This window comes from Loxodonta africana, chromosome 20, assembly GCF_030014295.1.
Source record: "Loxodonta africana isolate mLoxAfr1 chromosome 20, mLoxAfr1.hap2, whole genome shotgun sequence".
NCBI classification, from domain to species: Eukaryota; Metazoa; Chordata; class Mammalia; order Proboscidea; family Elephantidae; genus Loxodonta; species Loxodonta africana.
In genome coordinates this window covers 52248458-52269674 of record NC_087361.1, presented here as the reverse complement: position 1 = coordinate 52269674, position 21217 = coordinate 52248458, and the positions used below count along the sequence as shown (strand labels likewise).

The 21217-nt window shown below is 42.3% G+C and overlaps 1 protein-coding gene across 9 annotated transcripts in view; it reads left to right on the top strand.

Moving 5' to 3' along the window:
- GRIK1 (glutamate ionotropic receptor kainate type subunit 1) overlaps positions 1 to 21217 on the top strand; it is a 476634-nt gene that overhangs the window by 319936 nt on the left and 135481 nt on the right. For all 9 annotated transcript variants that reach the window (XM_023548472.2, XM_023548471.2, XM_003410315.4 and 6 more), the window contains one exon: positions 17953 to 18006. In XM_023548472.2, the coding sequence (XP_023404240.1) occupies positions 17953 to 18006 (54 nt within the window). The remainder of the gene's footprint in view (positions 1 to 17952; positions 18007 to 21217) is intronic.

The window sequence follows — 21217 nt, the reverse complement described above, 5'->3', positions numbered from 1 at the left end:
GAGCACGAGGACTTTCTTTTGAGGTGCCTCTGGGTGGACTCGAACATCCAGCCTTTCAGCTAGCGGCTGAGCACATGAGTCATTTGCACCACCTGGAGACTCTCCCACTTCCCAAGTCCCACCCCTGTCCCACTGCCCACCACCCACACATTCTTACTCAAATTGGCTGCTAACCAAAAAGGTCAGCAGTTAAAATCCACCAGCGGCTCCTTGGAGACACTATGGGGCAGCTCTACTCTGTCCTGTAGGGTCACTATGAGTCTGGACCGACTTGACGGCAGTCGGATTTTTTTTGGTTTCTGCAGAGGGAGGGATTAATGAGAGATGAATCTGAAGTACGAGGCACAGGGTGGGAAGGTTTTTAAGTACGGAACACCTACTGTGTGCCTACAGCTGTGCTGGGTTTTAAACAACCACCCCCTTTAATGAACACAACCACCCTTGCGATAATTGGTATTCTCTCTCTTCTCAGTTTAGCACTGAAGCTCAGAGATCATCTTGTCTGCCTGTGCCTGTCGACTCACCTGTCTTACTGATTCCAGCTCATGGTGATCCCATGTGTGTCAGTCCATAGGGTTTTCAAATGGCTGATATTTTGGAAGTAGATCACCAGGCTTTTCTTCTGAGGCACCTCTGGGTGGACTCAAACCTCCGACCTTTCATTTAACAATTTGCATCACCCAGGGACTCCATCTTAGTTATCTAGTGCTGCTGTAACACAAATACCACAAATGGGTGGTTTTAAAGAACAAGAATTTATCTTCTCACAGTTCTGGAGGCTAATAGTCCAAGCTAGGGTGTCAGCCGATTCGATTCCTTCTTTTGTTCCTTTGCTTGTAGAGCATGGCTTCTGTCTTCCTCTGTGTACGTTGCCTCTGACTCTAATCTGCTCTTTGTATAACTCAGAAGTGATTAGGTTTAGGATCCACCCCACATTGGTATAACCTTGGCTGACTGATTATATTTAAAGTATATATTTGATTATAACTGAGTTATATTTCACTACATTAGATTGCATTATGGACAGTGATTGCATTACATTATATTAGATTACCTGCACAGGTAAAGGGTTAGGATTCCAACACATATTTTAGAGGGACATAGTTCCATCCATGTTGTTGTTCTTGTTGTTGTTAGGTGCCGTGGAGTCAGTTCCAACTCACAGCGACCCTATCTGTGCACAATAGAATGAAACGCTGCCCGGTCCTACACCATCCTCACAATCATTGTTATGCTTGAGTTCACTGTTGCAGCTCCTGTGTCAATACAACTTGTTGAGGGTCTTCCTCTTTTTTGATGACCCTTTGCTTTACTAAACATGGTGTCCTTCTCCAGGGACTGGTCCCTCCTGATAACATGTCCAAAGTATGTGAGACAAAGTCTTACCATCCTCGCTTCTAAGGAGCATTCTGGCTGTACTTCTTCCAAGACAGATTTGTTCGTTCTTCTGGCAGCCCATGGTATATTCAATACTCTTCACCAACACCATAAATCAAGGGTGTCGATTCTTCTTTGGTCTTCCTTGTTCATTGTCCAGCTTTCTCATGCATATGAAGCAATTGCAAATACCATGGCTTGGATCAGGTGCACCTAAGTCATCAAAGTGACATCTTCAATCCATAACAGCATTTAATATGTACTTAAGCATGGCCCCTTGTTTCCTCTGAGTCAATGCAACATCTGTGACATGTGTGCCTTCACCCCGCCTCTCTCTCCAGCCTCCTTGCCATCACCTCTCCAGTACTCAGGTCCCCAGGAATTTCTGCCTCTTCATCTGACACGTCACTCCTTTCCCCATGTCGTGACCTGTGGTTGCCAAAGCCTAGAACACTCTTCCCCAAGGTCAGCTTCGCTAAGCCTTTATGATTATCTCTGAGAGGTGAAGGAGAGCACCTTTCTCATTCCTAACAACAGCACTCTACTTAACTGTACTATAACCCCGACAGAAGTCTGTAATTAATAAGGATAGTTACTCATTTGTTATCCATATCTCCTACTAGACTGTAAGATCTGAGAAGACAAAAACTTTCTTTGTCTTATTCTCCCAAATTCCGAGCATTTTGTACATTACTTGGCACATACAGCTCTGTGGAGTGAACAAATGACATGAAAGAATTAATGAGCCAAGAACTGTGCTCCCATGGATGTTGAGTCAATTCTGGCTCATAGTGACCCTATAGGACAGAGTAGAACCACTCAGTAGGGTTTCCAAGGAGTGGCTGGTAGATTTGGACTACCGACATTTTGATTAGCAGCCATATACTTGACCAGGGTGCCACCAGGTCCCCAGCACTGTGCTAAACTCTTTGAATAAGTGCTCTTCAAAATCTCCTTCCTTCTACACTGTGCTCTCAACTCTGCCAACAACATTCAGCTACATCAATGCATCTCTGTGCCTCAGGTTCCTCAAAATGAAATCCTATATTACTATCCTGTATTAATAAGATATATATACCCTATGGAAACCCTGGGGGTACAGTGGTTAAGAGCTACAGCTGCTGACCAAAATGTTAGCAGTTCAAATCCACCAGGCACTCCTTGGAAACCCTATGGGGCAGTTCTACCCTGTCCTATAGGGTCACTATGAGTCAGAATCAACTCGACAGCAGTGGGTTTGGTTTTTATATCCCCCGTGTCCTACATGGAAACGCTGGTGGTGTAGTGGTTAAGAGCTACGGTTGCTAACTAAAACGTCAGCAGTTTGAATCCACCAGGTGCTCCTTGAAAACTATAGGGCAGTTCTACTCTGTCCTGTAGGGTTGCTATGAGTCGGAATCGACTGGGCGGCGACACGTACATCCTATGTACCCTAAATCCTATACTACTATATTACTAATCCTGAAATCCTATATTATGAAGACCTGTAATGCATTTGAGTCTGCGATTCCACTTCCCGAAAATAAATTTGGCTCTTGGGAGAGCTGCATAGTTGCTTTCAAATTCCGTAGTAAAACCCGAAAAAACCAAACCTAGTGCCGTCGAGTCGGTTCCAACTCATAGCAACCCTATAGGACAGAGTAGAACTGCCCCCACAGAGTTTCCAAGGAGCACCTGGTGGATTTGAACTGCCAACCTTTGGTTCGCAGCCATAGCGCTTAATCACTGCTCCACCAGGGTTTAAAAAAGCAAGCCACTGTTTGAGCCTAAGAGCCTGAATGTTAATATGTTCTCTGCCTAGGGTGTGCAGGTGGGTGGGCAGGCTCTGTGATTCTCCTCCCAGCAGGGAAGCTGCAGCGGAGTGCTGTACTGGACTCAGGAACTCTGCTGCCTCCTTTACATGAACAAGTACTTCAGAGACAAGGGTTCCCCCCGCCCCCAGAACACTTGTGGCAATGAATATTAAGCTATAATTGAGCCATTAGTCTCCATAAAACACTTTAATACCAAAATATTCTGTTAAAATTATATCGCTTTTTCTCCCGTCAACATTTGCTCACTCTTGCTTTTTTTCTTTCCATTAACATAAGCACAAGGCCAGGGAGAAAATGGGTTTTTTAACCCCCAGCTTCCCTCTGCTGGGGAGCTCAAAGGCAATGTGAATGAATCGAACAATTTTGCAGGTTGATTCTTTCTTCATGTTAAGCTGTGCCTAAGGGTTGTGACTGAGGGCAAGCAGAGGTGGGTAGATGGGCTTCATTCCACGTTTACACAGGACACACCACCAGCCTTCATTTCTAAGGACAGAAAACACCAAGTCGAGCACAGCCACACTGTCTTAAGGCTCCTAAGTCTGTGATTGGAACCTGTGCCCACTAAGTCATATCTTCAAGTCCATCATTTCTAGTCATAAACAGCTAGAAGAGGCCAAAGACATTGAGGGGCTAGCTCTTCCAAACACTTACTGCATGACAGGCACTGTGCTAAGCAGGCTAAATCTATCGCTTGTATAATTTTTATGAGAAAATTCTGTACACAAGAAAAGGACTGAGCTCAGAGAGATTTTGTAACTTGCTCAAGGTCAAACGGCCAGTAAGTGGCAGGTCTGGAATCTGAAACTCACCTCAGAATGTGAAAGGAAAAGAAAGCACCCTGTTCTGTGTATACCAAGATTCCAGTTTATCCCTGGAGTAAAAGGAACACGTTAGTTATTAAGATAGTTAAGCCCTGGATTTCTTGAATATCATTTCCCTCTATTCCAAAACATCCTATTATTCTAGCTTAAATGAGTTCTCAAGAAAAGTTGATTGTATCAACCATTCCTTGCCAAGCAAAGAATATAGTAGGGACACCATAGAGGAATTTGTTATTTCATTCAACAAGTATTTATTGAGAAGTGACTGAAGGTGATAGAGATACAACAGTGGGGGGGGGGGGGGAGGGAGCCCTGCCCCCCTCAGGCAAAAAGAGGCCTCCAAAATGAATGTCACAAGAGTATAGCTATCCAATGGCTATAAATTTGTCTGAGACGATGAAGCTATTTTCTAAAGTAGTAAGGAATGCCTAGAGTTCTAGTCTGAAAGTTGGCAATACCCTGGACGAATTCAGCTCTTTCTTTAGCAGAATGAAATAACTATAATTCATTGGGCGTTTCTATATGTCTTAGTTAACACACTAAGACATATAGAAGCGCCCAATGAATTGCAGTTATTTCATGGTAGCTGTGTTAGAGCTACCACGACAAAAAGCACTGCAAGTGGGTGACTTTAAAGAACAGAAATTTATTGTCTCGAAATTTTAGAGGCTAGGTCCAAAACAGGACACCAATTCTAGGGGAGGGCCCTTTCTTGCTGGCAGCATTCCTTGCCTTCTTTGTTTGTAGACAGTTTCTAATATGGGTGTGTGTCACTTCCTGACTGTTTTCCCTTCTTATAAGTGTGATGGGTAAGATTGTGTGTCAGCTTGGCTGGGCCATGATTCTCAGTGTTTTGGCAGTTGTATAATGTTGTGATCACTTCCCTGTTGAAATTTGATATGTGATGACCCACATGATGGGCTCTGCTTAGTAGTACCCGAAGGGGTCGGGCCTGTGTTGGCTCAGTATTCCTTTCTCCACCCTTCACCGCTTCCTGTTTGCCTTGCCAAGGTATTTGGCTGGTTCTGGATCCTGTAGCTGCCTCTTGTTTGTCTGACCTCTAGTTCTTGGGACTTGAGCTAGCAGCTTACCTGCTGATCTTGGGATTCACAGCCTGTGGGCAAGAGCTCTGCTCTCCGACCTGCCTATCTTGAGTTCACCAGCCCCAGTGGCTATGTGAATCAGGAGAAACCTCTACCCTGATCCACAGACTTGGGACGTTCTAGGATCTACAACCAAGTGAGCTATTTCCTTGATATACATACATACATACATACATACATATATATATATATATATATATATATATATGCTTTACTGGTTTTGCTTCTCTAGAGAACCCAGCCTGAGACAATAAGACACATTCTGAAGAGACTAGGTTTAGGACCCATCCTGTTCCAGTATGATCTCATTAAAAAAAAAAATTCCCATCAAGTCAATTTCAACTCATAGTGACCCTATAGGACAGAGGAGAACTGCCCGATAGGGGTTTCCAAAGAGTGACTTGTGGATTCGAACTACCGGCCTTTTGGTTAGCAGCAGAGCTCTTAACCACTGCGCCACTAGCACAACAAATGAAAGCCCTATTTTCAAACAGTGTCATAGTCATTGATAAAAGCATTAGGAGTTTGTCTTAGGCTGGGTTCTCTCGAGAAGTAAAACCAGTAAAACCACATAAATATACATACAGAGTGATTTATATCAAGGAAATGGCTCATGCAGTTGTAGAGGTTGTAACATCCTAAGTCCGTGGGTCAGGATAGAGGTTTCTCCTGATTAACGCAGCCAAAGGGGCTACAGAACCCAAAATCAGCAGGTCAGATTTTGCTCACAGGCTGCGAAGATCAATGAACCCCAAGATGAGCAGACAAGACCACAGGTAAGCTGCTAGGTCAAGTCCCAAGAACCAGAGGTCGGATAAACAGGAGCCAGGTGCAGGATCCAGAGTAAGCAAAAGCCTAAGAGCCTAAGAGCGTTGCCAGAATGTCTGCTTATATCTGATGTTGGTCGCACACCCAAGGAAATTCCCTTTCAACTAACTGGCTACTCACAGCAGATGCAATCATGGGGGTGATCACATATCACATCTCAACAGGGAAGTGATCACAACATTATACAGCTGCCAAAACACTGAGAATCATGGCTCAGCCAAGCTGACACACAATCTTAACCATCACGGAGTTCAACATATCCTTTGCGGGGACACAATTTAATCTATAATATACGTGACAGATGCTAAGTATTTGACTGGAATTATCTTTTTTTTTCAGCTCAAAAAACCCTACCTTACAGATGCGAGAGTGAGGTGCTAGTCATGCATGCTGTGGCAGGGTAGGGATTTCAGAGCAGGGACTAATGCTCCAAAGCCTGAGTTGCTCGTATCCTCGAAATGTGCTACTTTAAGCAAGTCCATTGATTTTTTTTTCCATATCAATCCCCTTATCTATAAAATAGGATCCTTGAATTTGAATCTTGCTAAGGTTGCCCTCATCTCTGAGCTTCCACAAATACAAGTGATTAAAAATTCTTTACTACTGTTTAGACATAAAGAGAGGGCATTGGTGGTTCAGTGGTAGAATTCTCACCTTCCATGTAGGAGACCGGGGTTTGATTCCCAACCGATGCACTTCATGCGCAGCCACCACCTGTCTGTCAGGTTTCAGCAGAGCTTCCAGACTAAGAGACTAGGAAGAAAGGCCTGTCAACCTACTCCTGAAAATCAGCCAGTGAAAAGCCTATGGATCCCAATGGTCTGATCCTGTTGTTAATGTGGTCCCCATGAGCTGAAGCTGAGGTCGTGGCAGCTAACAACAACAACAGATGTAAAGAACTTACATATAGCCTTATACTTTGTTGGATCTCAAAGAAACGGGCAATTAATTCAGCAGTTCATTCTTTTTTAAAGTTCTTGGAGTCCTTTGGTAGTCTTTGAGCCAGCTAACTGATGACAAGTTCATTGCTTTGGATAAATCCTGACAATATAATAATGATGTATCTCAATTTATACTAAATGGATTGTAATTTGTAGTACATTACATAATTATTTTGGCAACACATTCTCATCCTAATTATATTTCTTTCAGAGTGATATTAAAATCTATTTACGTTCCTTCCCTGAGTGCATAGTTACTTTTAGTGGTAAGAAGCAGTTTGTAGATATGAGTATGTTATTAAATATACGTAAGAATTACTTCTACAAATAACCAACAATTTATTGATGGTATGCACAATTTTGTCTATATTCTTGGTGTCCAGATGTTCATTTGAGGATTCTCAAAAGCCTCCAAAGAGTAGATTTGGAAAAGGACGTAGATTTGCTTCAACTTAGATTCCAAACCAAAAACCAAACCCACTGCCATCAAGTTGATTCCAACTCATAGCAACCCAATAGGACAGAGAAGAACTGCCCTATAAGGTTTCCATGTTGCTGCTGGTGGATTCCAACTGCCGACATTTTGGTTAGCAACCAAGTGCTTTAACTACTGTGCCACCAAGGCCCCCAAACTTGGACTGGGAGGCAATAAAAATCACATATATGCCTGAAAAATACTCTAAAGGTTAATGCAAACTACATCAAAATTTGACTGTAAAAGGAGGAAAGAAAAGTTACCATTGTGCTGGCGGTGGAGTACTTTGGAAGAAACCAGTTCCAGGACGTGTACATGGGAGCATGTCAGAACCCTATAGCCGGATCAGTGAACTCCAGCTTTATTCAAAATTATGTGTGTTGGGGTGAGGCGTGCCCCTGAATGTGTCTTTTTGGAGGCAAGGGTCCATAGCTTCTATCAGATTCTCTAAAGAAACCTGTATACTGAAGTAGGTTAAAAACCACTTTGTTCTACGTTAACTATATCTGCTTCCTTGATGCTTCATAGATTCAAGATATCACCAAGAGGACCCTTCTTCCTTACTCTCCCCACAACTTTTAGCCAAATTCTCTTATATCATAAGGTTCCTGCGAGATGTCAATTTCACCCAATTATAAAACACATTTACTGAGTGGTTTCTATGTGCCGAAGACTATGTCAAGGAAGAATAAGGAATAAAATAGCATTAAAAATTCCAGCATATTGGAATCAGTTGCTGCCAGGTCGATCCTGACCCATGGTGACCCCGGATGTTACGGAGTAGAAATGCTCCGTAGGATTTCCTTAGCTGCAATCTTTACAGGAGCAGGCTGCCAGGCCTTTCTTTTGCAGCACTGCTGGTTGGGTTCACACTGCCAACCCTTAGGTTAATAAAAAAAAAAATTTTTTTTTTAGCTGAGTGCAAATTGCTTGTGCCCCCCAAAAACCTAGAACATATTGGAAGAGGTCCTCTTTTAGTAGAGGATCTAGTGATTTGTTATTTTCAACATCTGTAAAATGGGGATGTAACAGTACATATTTGAATTGTTTTGAAAAAAGTTAAATGAGACGATGTATATAAGGCCTTAAGCCTAGGCCTGGAGCGTAGAACGTTCCCCGTGTTGGAGATTACCATCACTGTTACGTTAATGTATCACGTCTGGGTAAAACTACAGAGGTGACAATCAAAGCTCATAGTTCAAAAGGCATGTTGGTGTTAGTTGCCATGGAGTTGGCTCCAACTCATGCTGACTCTGTGTACAAGAGAAAGAAAAGTTGCCCAGTCCCACGCCATCGTCACAGTCCTTGGCATGCTCAAGTCTGTTGTTGTGGCCACTGTATATTTTGAGTGCTTTCCAACCTAGGAAGTTCATCTTCCAAAAGTATATTGAATGATATTCTGTTCAGATCCATAGGGTTTGGTTTGGTTTGGTTTTGACTAGTTTTCAGAAGTTGATCACCAGGCCTTTCTTCCTAGTCTGTTTCAGTCTGGAGGCTCCATTGGAACCTGTCCACCATGGGTGTCCCTGCTCTTTGAAATACCAGTGGCATCCTTTCCAGCATCGTTGCAGCACACAAGCCACCAAAGTACTACAAGCTGAGAGTGGCGGTCAAAGGACGCACGCCTTGTTAAATTCTTGTCTATCGTGTTTCCTAAACCTTCTCTCAGCCTGACTTACCAAGTTCTGCATCTTTTGAAGACCTCCCTTGATCTTAAGTCTCCATAGCACAGACTTAAAACAGAGCACATTGTATCCCATTCCTTGGCCTTCCCCCAAAACTGGTTTCTCCTCTGATCTTTTGGTGACTAGAAATACCAACCAATGACTCAAGTCACCAACCTAGGAACCCACTGAATTCTCCCCACATTGCCTATTTATTAGTTACCAAATGTAGATTCTGCCTTCTGAGTACGTTTCAGATTTGACATCGTTTTTTCCGTCTCTCTCATCAATTTCTATCTGTTCTTGTATCTGATTTCTCTGCCACAAGTCCCCTCCCTCTTCTTTTTATTATCTGGTTTCAAAAACTGTTCATTCCAAATAAAATATCAGACCTTATCTCTCCCATGTTTGAAATTCCTCAGTGTCTTCTGTCCCCCTCCTATTGCCTTATGTGTAAAGCGCACACTGTTTGATCACCACGATGGCGCAGGACTGGGACTGGGCCACCTATCATTCTGGTATAAATAAGGATGCTATGAGTCAGAGCCCATTTGATGACACCTAAAAACCAGAACATCACATTGTTTAACATGATGTTCAAAGCCCTCCACACCTTGTACAAGCTGTTATTATAGCGTCTATTGGATACAGTATCTATTATTATATCTACTAAGTAACTGTAACAAAATATGCGTTACAGTTTTTCACAAACTGTCCTTTCTTGATGAAAGGTGACTCCATCAAGAAGATTAAAGTACCTCTCAAATACTACCAAAGTATATTAGCTTCTTAGGGCTGCCATAACAAAATACCACAAACTTGTGGCTTATCAGACCTGAAATTCATTGACTCACATTTCTTGAAGCTAACAGTCCAAATTCAGGGTTTGGCAGGGGCATGTTCTCTCCATAGGCTCTAAGGGATAATCCTTTCTTGCCTCTCTGCTTCTGGTAGCCCCAGGTGTACTTTGCAACTGCAGCATAACTCCATGGTCACGTGACCCTCTTCCCTCTATCTATCTGTCTCTTCTCTTTTACAAGGTCACCACTCTGAATGGATTAGAACCCACCCTACTCCACCATGACCTCATGTTCACTGATAACATCCTCAAAAGCCCTATTTCCACCAAGATCACCTTCACAGGTACTAGAGGTTAGGACTTCAACATGTCCTAGGTGGGGGAGGGGGGCCACAATTCAATCCATAATACCAAGGGATTCAAAATCACAAGAAAAGCAAGGGTCTAATTAACTCTAACAGCTGAAGAAGTGTCATCATAGAAGAGTAATGCAGATCTGAATTTCTGGTAAAAGGAGGTACAGTTAGTGAGACACCTGACGACACCTGAAGCATCATCCAAGAGAGAATCTTTCATGACTGGGTCCAGCTACTGGAGAAGAGGTGGATGAGCAACTCGTCAAGATCTCTTGCCTTGGTGGATGCATTCTTTACGGTAAAGCTCCAAATCCTGTGGTTCTAATTTTGTTCTCACCAATCATGTGCCTTTACTTGAGTTCTCAAAGTCCAGAAGGACTTTGTGCAAATGATTGAATTTCCTGCCACAAACACCTCCCATTGTCAATTAATATACTAATATGGTGCAAAGAGCCTAGGACTGAAATAAAACCTGGGTTCAAATATTGGAAATATCCTTCGTTTTTCAAATCTAAAAATTGAGGATAACACTTCGACCCAATGGTGTGTAAAGCACCTATCACAGTAGTGGACATGTGGTTGGTGGTGGTGTTGTTAGGTGCCATCAGGTTGGTTCCAACTCATAGTGACCCCATGTACAACAGAAAGAAACACTGCCTGGTCCTGCTCCATCCTCACCATTGTTGTTATGCTTGAGCCCATGGTTGCAGCCACTGTGTCAATCCATCTTGTTGAGGGTCTTCCTCTTTTTTGTTGGTCTTTTAATTTACCAAGCATGATGTCCTTCACCAGGGACTGGTCCCTCCTGATAACATGTCCAAAGCACATGAGACAAAGTCTCACCATCCTCGCTTCCAAGAAACATTCCAGCTGTGCTTCTTCCAAGACAAATCTGTTTGCTTTTCTGGCAGCCCATGGTATATTCAATATTCTTTGCCAACACCATAATTCAAAGGCATCTACTACATGTTGTAGTAGTCAGCAAATTGTAGCTATGATCATTATTGTTATGGCCACACATCAGAATCACCTGAAGGGGTTTTAATAGATACCAATGCCTAGAATATAACCAAGACCAAACAAACCAGGATATCTGGGCACGGGGCTCAGACATTGCTATTTTTTAAGAATTCCTCTGGGGATTTTAATGAATTGAGAAACTCTGATATCAATAATTACTTTCTGAGCTTGGTAGAAAAGAGCCCTGGTGGCACAGTGGTTACGCGTTCAGATAATAACCAAAAAGTCAGCGGTTCAAACCCACCAGCTGCCACATCCCTAAAGGTTTACAGCCTGGGAAACCCTATGGGACAAATCTACTCAGTCCTATAGGGTTGGTGTGAGTCGGAATCAACTCAACAGCAATGGGTAAGCTTGATAGCTAGGGTATAAATTGACAAAATAAAGTCACCCAGCCCCAAAAAGCTAAAGAATAGGGCCCATACTCTTGATGACTTTACTGAGTTATAATACAAAGAGCCAAGCCAGTTGCCAGCAAGTTGATTTCAGCTCACGGTGAGTCCATGTGTTTCAGAGTAGAACTGTCTTCCAGTGGGTTTTCAGTGGCTGTGCCCTTTCAGAAGTAGATCACCAAGCCTTTCTTCCAAAATGCCTCTGGGTGGATTTGAACCCCCAGCCTTTCAGTTAGTAGCTGAGCACTATTTAGACACCTCATGAAATCTGCCAGACCACCACTTAACAGCTACCCCCGTTTCTCCTTCAAATGATTACCTTCAGTCAAATTTAAGATCTAGTTTATTACCGTCATTATGGAAGAAGCTTATTACAAAAAGATTACACATATTCTCTGTTCGCTTTCCAGCTTCTGGATTTTGTTCAATACTTTGTTGTTAAAACTTTCTTCCACTGTATTCTTTCTTCCCTACACATCATCTTTCCAGTTTCCCCTGGATGTTGCAGAGAGTTTATTTTTTAGATTCATGTAGTCCTTCCAAAGCTCTGCTCCCTCCTATTTGCCAGATGCCTGTTTCGTTCTGCCACAGGAAGTTTTTTTTTCCTGCTCTGTTCTCTACAGCCGGTACTCCTGAAATAGCATAACCTCTTCTGTGGTACACCTGGGTGATACAATCTGGCTCTTCTGGTAGGGTTATCTTACCCAGTTTATTAATATCCACCAGTCAATGCTGCAGCAATGGGTTCTTTGGTTAGGGTGTGTGCTGTGATGTGTGTGGTGCCATTGAACGTTACTTAGATAAAGTCAAAACTAGTTCCTAGCAATACTGCCCGGTAAAGTATGCACGCTGCTGTACACAGAGCAGCACCTGGTCAGTCCAGCGGACAACTACACTATCAAAATTCAAAGAAAGTAGTGTTTCCTGCGTGGGAAAGAAGTCAGAAAACTTCCAGATCTTGATTATATATATATATTTTTTCTTTCTTTTTTAAACTAGCATTTATCTTGATGTGACATTTTCTTAATCTCTTAATGACTTTTAGGTGAAATACCAACAGGCAGAGAGAAAGCATAGTGCGGAACAAACTTTCATCTGTAAAATATGCCACTATTAAAAGACAGAGCTGCCAATCCCAACCGGTCTGCAGACCATTACAAGCAATACTGCTTAAAAAGCACCGCCTTTTATTTTATTTTATTTTATTTTTGTGTGTCATTGGAGCCCTGGTAGCACAGTGGTTAAGAGCTCGGCTGCTACCCGAAAGGTCAGCAATTCAAATCCACCAGCTGTTCCTTGGAAACCCTATGGGGCAGTTCTACTCTGTCCTCTAGGTTCACTCTGAATTGGAATCGACTCAGCAGCCAAGGTCTATGTCAATGGCTTTGTTGTTTTTATCTAGAAATTTCTCATTCACCTGGGTCCTAGTGTGTCTACAGCATTGAGCAGGTCAATGATTAATGATTGCACTTTTTCTTTAAATTACCATTTCTAAGAAATTCAAGGAACGAACCAAGAGGCAATGACCCAAGCAAGCAGCTAGGGGTGAACAGGGATTTTTCTAGTGCATCAGATGAAAAGTGTACCTGGAGGACACAAGGGTTCTTTTGCAATTAAAACACAACCGCTGGCTGTTTATTCGCTGCATTTTCAAGTCTCTTTTCTAGCCCTAAATAAAAGATACATCCAATTTATTCTGAGGAATTACAAATAATAAAAATAGTAATAATTAGTTGAAAATGTTGCTTTAAAAAAGAAAGTCTCATTAGAGGGAGAGCAATTGCGAGTATACAGCAAGGTATATATAAGTTTTTGTGTGAGAGACTGACTTGATTCGTAAACTTTCACTTAAAGCACAATAAAAATTAAGAAAAAAAAAAAGAAGAAGAAGCCAAAATTGTCAACTGGGGATCAAACACTTTCATAACGAAGTTAAAAAAAAAAAAAAAAAGTGAGCTCAAGTGTAAAGCTGAAACTTCAGGTGCTTTTGTATTTCCTTGTTCAGTTCCAGAAACAATATTTTAGACCTCAGGGTCCACCTCTCTATCTTCATACAAAACTCACCCAGTTCCCATCAAGAGGTAGTCTTGGCTGCAGTCACACTACCTAATGACCAAAGAGAAAAACTGGATTCCTGACTGACCCCGGCAGTTAGCTCTTTATACCCAAATGATATAAGAGACCAGCTAACGAGACCTCAACACGCACAGCTTTAAATGTTATTGATGGCCCTGAAGCAATTCTACTCTTTTTTTAAAATCCTTTTGTGCGCCGGGTCTTGTTATCACCACAGGAGTGACTTTCACACTGTGGGCTCATGATTCATAGAGAGAGCTTCCTGTCATTTGTCTTACCTTTGTGACATTACAGTCTCACTAAACATTCCTGTGGTTTCCACGTTAGCAGACACGTGCGTAAGGAACATCAGATTGGTGTGCGCTGCAAGTAATGTGCTATCATCAGAGCCCTCTACATTTTTTATTTCTTTTCAAGTAAAATCTGCCTAGTTTGCATATCTCTAAGGCACCTCCCAAGACCTCTGATAACTGGGACTGCCTTTCCCCAGACTTTCCATCCATCTCTTCACCTGAAATTATGAAAGTCGTCATTCTTTAATGCAAATTTTCACGTTTTCCAAAAGCAGTGATTCCTGGTCCTTACTGTAGAATACAGAAGCCCAGGTCCCACTCCCAGAGATTTCTCATTCAAGATGTCTCTAGGGCGGGGCCCAAGAATCCCTAGTTGTCTTAGGTCCCAGGGCCGCCATAACAAAATACCACAAAGTGGGTGGCTTTAAACAGCAGAAATTTATTTTCTGACATTCTAGACTTTCCTGTTATTATTGTTGTGTACCATCGAGTAGATTCCAACTCATAATGACCCTATATGATAATGTAGAACTGACTCATAGGGTCTCCTAGGCTGCAATCTTTACGGGAGCAGATTGCCAGGTCTTTTCTCTCGAGGAACCGCTCGGTGGGTTTAAACTGCCAACCTTTCTGTTAGCTGCCAAGCACTTAACTGTTGTGCCACTAGTTAGAAGTCTGAATTCAGGGTGTCAGCAGGGCCATGATCTCATGGGAGAGTCCCTTCTCATCTCTCCCAGGTCCAGGTAGCCCCAGGCATTCCTTGGATTGGTGAAGCATCTTCACATGGCCATTGTCCCTCTCTGTCTCTTGGTGTCTCTTCTCCTGTTTTATAGAGACCACCAGTCAGTTTGGAGCAGGACTCACCCTTCTCCAGTATGACCTCATGTTAACTAATAACATCTATTTCCAAACAAGGTCACGTCCACAGGTACCAGGGGTTAGGACTTCAACATAAATTTTGGGGGAGACACAATTCAATCCATAACATAGGTTGAAAAACTTCCACAGGGCATTTGTATTTGTCAGAATTGTCCTGAATTGTCAGAACTATGGGAAAAACTGCCTTGGGGATTTGATTTCTTTTTTAATTTTATTGTGCTTTAGCTGAAAGCTTATAGTGCAATTTTCTCATTCAAAAATTTATGCACAAATTGTTGTGTGACATTGGTTGCAATCCCTGCAATGTATCAACACTCTCCCCCATCCATCCTAGCTTCACCGTGTCCATTTGTCCAGTTTTCCTGTCCCTTCCTGCCTTCTCATCTTTGCTTTTTGGCAGGTGTTGCCCATTTGGTCTCATATACTTTGACTGAACTGAGAAAACATGAGTGTTATTGTTTGTTTTACAACCAAAAACCAAACGCATTGCCATCGAGTTGATTTCGACTCAAAGCAACCCTGACAAATACGTGTCTGAAGGTGGACTTCAGGAGTGGCATCACTTCTGTGTTAGCTGGGTGTCCGGGGACCAAAGCCTTGGGGTGGAAGTTTGATTTCTGAGTCTTGCGTTTTCATTTCCACACAAAGGCCAAAACATAGCACTAAAGAAGTCTTTTTGGTCACCCACCCCAAGGAAGGATACCTTCAATTTAGGAGACTTAGAAGCAATACAGGCAGTCCCCGGGTTACCAACAAGATCTGTTCCTAAGTCTGTCTTTAAGTCGAATTTGTAGTTAAGTCAGAACAGGTACATACATTTCTTATTTAGCTTCAGTTAGTCAAATGTTTGTCTTAATATATAGTATATATTTTACCTTTCCGTGCATATAAAAAGAGCCCTGGTGGTACAGCGATTAAGAGCTCGCCTGTTAACCAAAAGGTCGGCAGTCCAAATCCACCAGCTGCTCCTTGGAAACTCTATGGGCAGTTCTACTCAGTCCTGTAGGTTTACTATGAGTCGGAAACAGCTCTTCAACATGGGTACTGTTTTGGTTTTGGTTTTATGCATATAAAACACTTAAGAAACACATCCAAATACGCTAGAACTCTTAACCACAAAGTAGTGCGTGTACTCGTTATTATACACCATTACATTTAATTTAAATTTTTAATACAGTAGGCTTTATGACAGTCCAAGTACCAGTTGGTAAGTCAGATGTTTGTAACCTAGGGACTACCTGTATCTTATCTTCAAAGCAAATGCAACATTTTCTTCTCAGTTGACACCATTTTCAAGGAAACCAAGATAAGATCACATTTTCATAATCTCTACCTCTGTAGTGATGGTTCAATGGTAGAATTATCACCTTCCACAAGGGAGACCCAGGTTTGATTCCCAGCCAATGCACCTCAAGCGCAGCCACCCATCTTTTGGTGGAGGCTTGCATGTTGTTATCATGCTAAACAGCTTTCAGCAGAGCTTCCAGACTAAAGCAGACTAGGAAGAAAGGCCTGGCGATCTACTTCTGAAAAATCAACCAATGAAAACACTGTGAATCACAAAGTTCCAATCCTGTTGTGCATGGAGTCCCCATGAGTTTGAGCAACAACAGCTAATAGCCTCAACTACCTCTACATAGAACACTTGTCCTTTCTGCCCACCTCTGCCTGCCCTCCCCCACAAAGTAAAAATAATACACACTTTTAGAAGGTCTGGAACTATCCAGTTCCAGATTACTGCGTTAGGCAAATCTGCTGCAAAAGAACTCTTTAAAGTGTTCAAAAAGCAAAGATATCACTTTGAGGACTAAGGTTTGCCTGACCCAAGCAATGATATTTTTAATCACCTGCATGTGAAAGCTGGACAATGAATAAGGAAGACCAAAGACGAACTGATGCCTTTGATTTATGGTATTGGAGAAGAATATTGAATATACCATGGACTGCCAGAAGAACAAACATATCTGTCTTGGAAGAAGTGCAGCCAGAATGCTCCTTAGAAGTGAGGGTGGTGAGACTTCATCTCACATATTTTGGACAGGTTATCAGGAGGGAGCAGTTCCTGGAGAAGGACATCATGCTTGGTAAGGTAGAGGGTCAGCGAAAAACAGGAAAAACTCTCAATAAGATGGATTGACACAGTGGCTGCAACAATGGGCTCAAATATAGCAACGATTATAAGGATGGTGCAGGACCCGTCAGTGTTTCATTCTGTTGTGTACAGGGTGGCTATGAGTCAGAACCAACTCCACAGCACTTAATAGCAAAAGCAACAACACACCAACATTGTCAATTCAACATTTACTGAGTTTACTCTAAGGGAGGCATTATGCTAAATACTAAAGCTAAGGATACCAATAAAATATGTATCTAAGCTTGTACTAGGGAACAGTGGTTGGTTCAGTGGTAGGATTCTCACCTTCCATGCAGGATTCCCTGCCAGTGTATATCATGTGAAACCATCACCTGTCTTGTAGGTGCAGCCTTCCACACTGCTATGCTGCTGAACAGATGTTAGCAGAACTTCCAGGCTAAGAAGGCCTAGCGATTTACTTCCAAATATTAGCCGGTGAAAACCTATGAATCAAAACGGTTCGATCTTTTGTGCACGGAGCCACCATGAGTTGGGGTGACTCTGAGGCAGATAACATGGAATTACTCAGAAACATAGGGAGAGGGGAAGGCAAGACTCTGTACCACTATGGTAAAATCCAAATATAACATTTGTTAACATAAACTATATTTAAATGCATTGTAAGACTGATTATGTAAACCAAACATGGTGTAATGGAAAGAGCATTGGGTGGAAGTCAGTGATCTGGGTCTTCATCCCACGCCAGCCACTAGTTGGCTTCGGATTTCTGATCTGCTGAGTCTGTGGATTTCCAAAGTCCCTCACTGTTCCAGATTTCCAAGCTTTTATGGTCACCCTACTAATTATCAGAGCCCTGGTGGTGCAGTGGTTAAGAGCTTGGCTGCTAACCAAAAGGTCAGCAGTTCGAACCTGCCAGCTGCTCCTTGGAAACCCTACAGAGCAGTTCTGCTCTGGCCACTATTATCAATTTCTTATTGTAGTTCTGTTTCTTATTCTTATCTCTTATTTCTCTTTTGCAGATTCTGTTCATGGGCATGATGACGGAGTACTATCACTACTTTTTCACAACCCTGGTAAGACCTTCCAGTAGAAACGGTATCCACGAGATAGGAAACATCTCCCCACTGAGTTACTTTAAAGTCAGCCTCTCCAGTGTCATAGGCAGGGCACTGGCATGGAGATTCACCTTACTCTCCTGAGAAATCTCTAAACCCAGTAATGCTGAACGAGCATGAATGCACGTGCACCCAGAAAAGGATTAAAATGAAAATTCCATTAAATAGAAACTGTCAAAGTGCAAAATCTCCATAAAGAAGCATTGCCCACAGTTTCTATATTCATCAGCAGGCACCCCAAGTGTGACTCTGCGTTCTTTAATCTGATGGGGTTCACCCGCCTATGTCTGGTGGATAGTTGGGTTAGCCAGGGATCATTTGCCAGGTGTTTGGAAGACCATCAAGACAGGAGTTTGGGAAATCCTCTGTGCATTGAACATTTTGCACTGCTAAGAGAAACCATGGCTCAGTTGGAATCCAAAAGAAACTCTAAAAAACCAAAACCAAACCATTTGCCATGGAGTCTGTTCTGACACACAGCAACCCCATGTGTGTTGTTCAGAGTAGAACTGTGCTCCATAAGGTTTTCATGGCTGTGACCTTTCAGAAGCACATCACCAGATCCTTCTTCAAAGGGGCCTTTGAGTGGGTTCAAACAACCAAGCTTTCGATTAGCAAACAATTATTGAAACCACACAGGGACTCCACAACGCCTTAAATTGGGCAAGATGATCAGGATAAAGAGATGATATAGGCCATTTAGCAGATCAAAGAAGCTCTGGTGCGGCAGTGGTTAAGAGCTCTGCTGCTAATTGAAAAGTTGGCAGTTTGAATCCACCAGCTGCTCCTTGGAAACCCTATGGGGCAATTTTACTGTCCTATTAAAAAAAAAAAAAAAAAGTTTTTTTTTTTTATAGGGTTGCTAGAAACCCTGGTGGCGCAGCGCTTAGGTGCTACAGCTGCTAACCAAAAGGTCAGCAGTTCAAATCCACCATGCGCTCCTTAGAAACTCTATGGGGCAGTTCCACCCTGTCCCATAGAGTCATTATGAGTCAGAATCGATTCAATGGCAACGGGTTTGGTTTTTTGTTTTGTATAGCGTCACCATGGGTCAGAATCAGCTGGATGGCAACAGGTTTGTTTTTTTTTGTTTTTAACACATCAAAATGATGTGGTATCTCTCATACAATCAGTTTCTGAAGTCAATCACTCTCCCCTGATACACACACACACACACACACACACACACACACACGCTTCGTTACATGAGAAGAAAACACCGATCCAACCTCTTTTTCTAACCATAATGTTTCAACTGAAATCCAGCCAGAATCCAGGGAATTCAGTAAGAGAACTGTTTTACTGAGTAAGAATTAGGTGAGTAGGGAAGTCAAAGAATTCCGAACAAGAGCCAGGCAGCTGTCATACTCAGACTATTTATACCCATTACCTGTTGCCATTGAGTCGATTCTGACTCATAGTGACTCTATAAGACAGAGTAGAACTGCCCCATAGCGTTTCCAAGGAGCGGCTGGTGGATTTGAGCTGCCAATCTTTTGGTTAGCAGCTGGTCTCTTAACTACAGTGCCACCAGGGAAGTAATAAATTATACTCCCAGCCCGAGTTCTCTGAGGGCATGGAAGGAGCACAGGACATCACAGGACAAACACTCTGGGGCAGTACCCAAAATCATTACTACTAACCAGCATGACGTGGAAGAGCAAGGGATCAGGACGGAAGTTTCTGAACTAAGGTTTCAGGGGTCTTTTCAGTCTTGAATTCCTGACGTTCTGGTTAGTTCTTCTGTCGGAATAGTACAGAGAAAACTTGGGAAATGCAAAGAGCAACGCGTCTCCGCCTGATCTCCACATTCTTCCTCCTCGGTCACTATGAACACCTGGGTATTACACAAGACAACTTGGCCATCTGCCTCAGAACTTTCTACCAACCTTGGCTGTATACACCCCTGTTGTTAGCTGACATCGAGTAGATTCCAACTGTTGATGAACCCATGTGGACAGAGAAGAACTGCTCTATAGGGTTTTCAAGGCTGTTACTCTTTGGAAGCAGACCACCGGGCCTGTCTTCTGAGGTGCCTCTGGGTGGGTTAGAGTTGCAACCTTTTGGTTCATAGTCAAGCACTTAACTCTTTGCGCCACCCAGGAGCTCTTTATACATTCCGAATAGCTGGTTTTGGAAAGATTTGAGAAAAAATATGAATGGAACCTATGAAGGCTGGCCTTCAATGGAGACCAGGAGGGATGAACAAGTTGCTGCACTTTTTATGCCTTTTCACCCCTCACACTTTTGCTTTCCTCATTCTTCATTCAAATGGAAATATTGTAAATCACACCTTGGACTTTCCACATTCCACATTGCATAAAAACTTCAAATTGTAGGTCAATCTAAGTTTGTACGTTTAATTTAATCATTTTAGCACATTGAATTCATGTAATATTGAATCCACAGGGGACTCAGTATGCACTCCGGAAGTTTCTGCCTGGCTTCCTATCGCTTAAGTAACTTTCCTTCTATTGAATTAATGCATTAAAGAAATCGTCTTTTTGCAGGTCTTATTAATTTGCTCCTTTAAGCATGCGTCTTTGGTATTATCTTCATTCTGCCCTGTTTTGCTTTTCTGTTCCTACCATTCTTGGCCATAAGTATTAACACAACTTAAAGAAAAAAGAAAATCAGTTACTTTGTGCAAGGAAAATACAAATATAATGTTGAAAAAGGCAGCACGCCTTTTCTGACATTGAACTGACCAGCACCACAGAACTGCGCCCTTACAGTTCAACCTTCTAATCCAAAACTTTCTTTGGAAAAGGTAACGATGTAGAGAAGAGTTAGTCAAAAGAACAATTCTGTGTGCCTCTTCTGCACATACAAATCCTGGAGTGTTTCTGAAGGTGCATCTGTTCAGTGACCATTGACATCATGGCTCTTGTACTATTTTATGCGGTACTTTTCATAATGCAGGCACATTGGTAGGACATTTTTATGAAAGCTTTTCCTTCCAGCAAAATGTTCTTTTTGAAAATTTGGGTTATTCTTCGATGGGATTTATTTTTAACAGTATATTTTAGAGTCTAACCTTTTTACATAAGAAAAAATTAAGACTATTGTTTAAGTCGGTTTTAAAGGTGAATCAACTTAAAAACCTCTGGTTTCCACACAGCTTCTTCTGTAACGGAGAACAGTGGGGTGTACTTAGCATTTTTTTCCT